Here is a 1,749-nt window from a genome sequence, read left to right on the forward strand (position 1 = left end):
CGAATTCGGTATATGGCAAAACCCAAGTTGCTCAAAAGTAACCGAAAATGAGGTCCATTCAGATCCGCCATGCCAATTATATGCTCTGGAATGCTTATCACTCACTCGAATCACTTTTGGTTTCTTTGGAAGTGGATGACCTTCTGTAAGCTCTGTTTCCAGAACGATTTGTATTTTTCCGTCCTCGTTCTTCGCCAGTCCCGTTAATATGTGCACGTGACCTAATAAAGCAAAATTGATGTGGCCATTGCATGACAATCATTTCGTCTTTATTATAAGTTGACACATAAAGTTGCCTGTATTGTCGCTGTTCATGAACTCCATTCGGTCCGCTTCCTCATTGTAGAATATGAAGCCCATGTCACGGTGTCTGAATTCTCCTCCAGAGTATGATCTCGAACTTTGTGTATAAAGGAAGTGGAAGCGCTATATTCAGACTTAATGGGTCAGACAAAATGACATTTATTTTTGTTTGAGCAAAAGAAGTATTATTAGTTAGCAATTATTCATGGCACTATTTTAGAATGCAAAACAGAAATTGCAACGTTGTGATCACATTAATTCCTAGGAATTAGGCTGGCCATACAAATTACCTCTCAATCTTATTATCGAATCGCGTAGAATTGCTTGATACGGCGTAAGTTTGGACTGCATGTAAGCCTATCCACGTATCCAAAATCATGATAGAATGGAAATTGTTTTCAAATTCTGTTCAACGCGCAAAAACGACGCAAAAATATCTAATCAGAATGTTTGCTGAAGGTATGTTGCTATTTTAAAGGCAATCTGCCTTAAAGGTACAGTGGTAACGGTCTTTGCTAAATTTATTGCTCACCAATAAGGACTACAAACATCATTAACAACTGTTTGACTAAAGACTCACATATTACACTGTTACATTCTGGGACATCAATTCATGTACTATTAGTATTTTTCATCAGATAATGACTGGTAGAGTTAGAGCTTCGGAGGATTCCATGACCTCGAAGATGTGGTTTCAATAAAACTAACTTCTGAAGGTTTTATAACCTAAAAGGGGCATTTTTCAAGAAAGCGATTCTTCGTTACAGCTGAGTGTTTCATTGCTAAAGTTATATTCAAAACGACTTTTGCATTAAGCAGACTAGTTCATGTATTTTAGGAGGTTGGTCTACAAGACGAAGCAACAGCTAAGCTGACATTCCGCTACAGGTAGTCCTTCCACTATGATCTCATGAACACTTTATTATTAAAGTGGCAAATTATCAATGCTATCGGAGTCTATCATAATTTTCATCTCGTCTAAAATAGGTGAATTCATCCACCCTTGCTTTATCTAAGACATGCAATCCAACAACTAGTAAGGTTTTCTCGGCCCTACCATTTAGATTCTTCCAATAAAACTCATTCAAACCCTTTTTTTTAAAACACACGAAAATTCGCTCTTTATTTCTTTTACTAAGTTTGAAACCGTTATTTTGCAGAGGATGCATCATCTGACTTTAAGCAGGACTTTTGACCACGTTGAAAGCTCAGCACAAAACCACAGTTTGGACAGGACCTTTAAACGGTTAGATCCACCAAGACAAATCTCTTACCTGTACCAAAACGACGGCTGTCCAATGTGACCAATCGATATGTTCTCATAACATGGATAGGTGTTACTATTGTAGAGGCTGATTGTACCCTCTCCTTCCCATTCACCAATCAATTTGGCAAAAGGCTGCAGAGAATGGTGAACCGAGCAGACGCTGTCACAAAAGGCAATTG

At 38.2% G+C, this 1,749-nt stretch overlaps 1 protein-coding gene across 1 annotated transcript in view; it reads right to left on the bottom strand. All coding sequences in view use genetic code 11, as the record gives it.

Annotated features, from left to right (window-relative positions):
- The window catches only part of EGR_03863 (hypothetical protein), a gene marked incomplete at both ends in the record, with an annotated part of 7,044 nt that extends 5,572 nt beyond the window's left edge, over positions 1 to 1,472 (bottom strand). Inside the window, 2 exons of the mRNA XM_024493112.1 lie at positions 102 to 267; positions 1,361 to 1,472. Of these exons, the coding sequence (XP_024352384.1) occupies positions 102 to 267; positions 1,361 to 1,472 (278 nt within the window). The remainder of the gene's footprint in view (positions 1 to 101; positions 268 to 1,360) is intronic.
- Between the last annotated feature and the right edge of the window lie 277 nt (positions 1,473 to 1,749).

The sequence above is a fragment of the Echinococcus granulosus genome (assembly GCF_000524195.1).
Source record: "Echinococcus granulosus chromosome Unknown EG_S00022, whole genome shotgun sequence".
NCBI classification, from domain to species: domain Eukaryota; kingdom Metazoa; phylum Platyhelminthes; class Cestoda; order Cyclophyllidea; family Taeniidae; genus Echinococcus; species Echinococcus granulosus.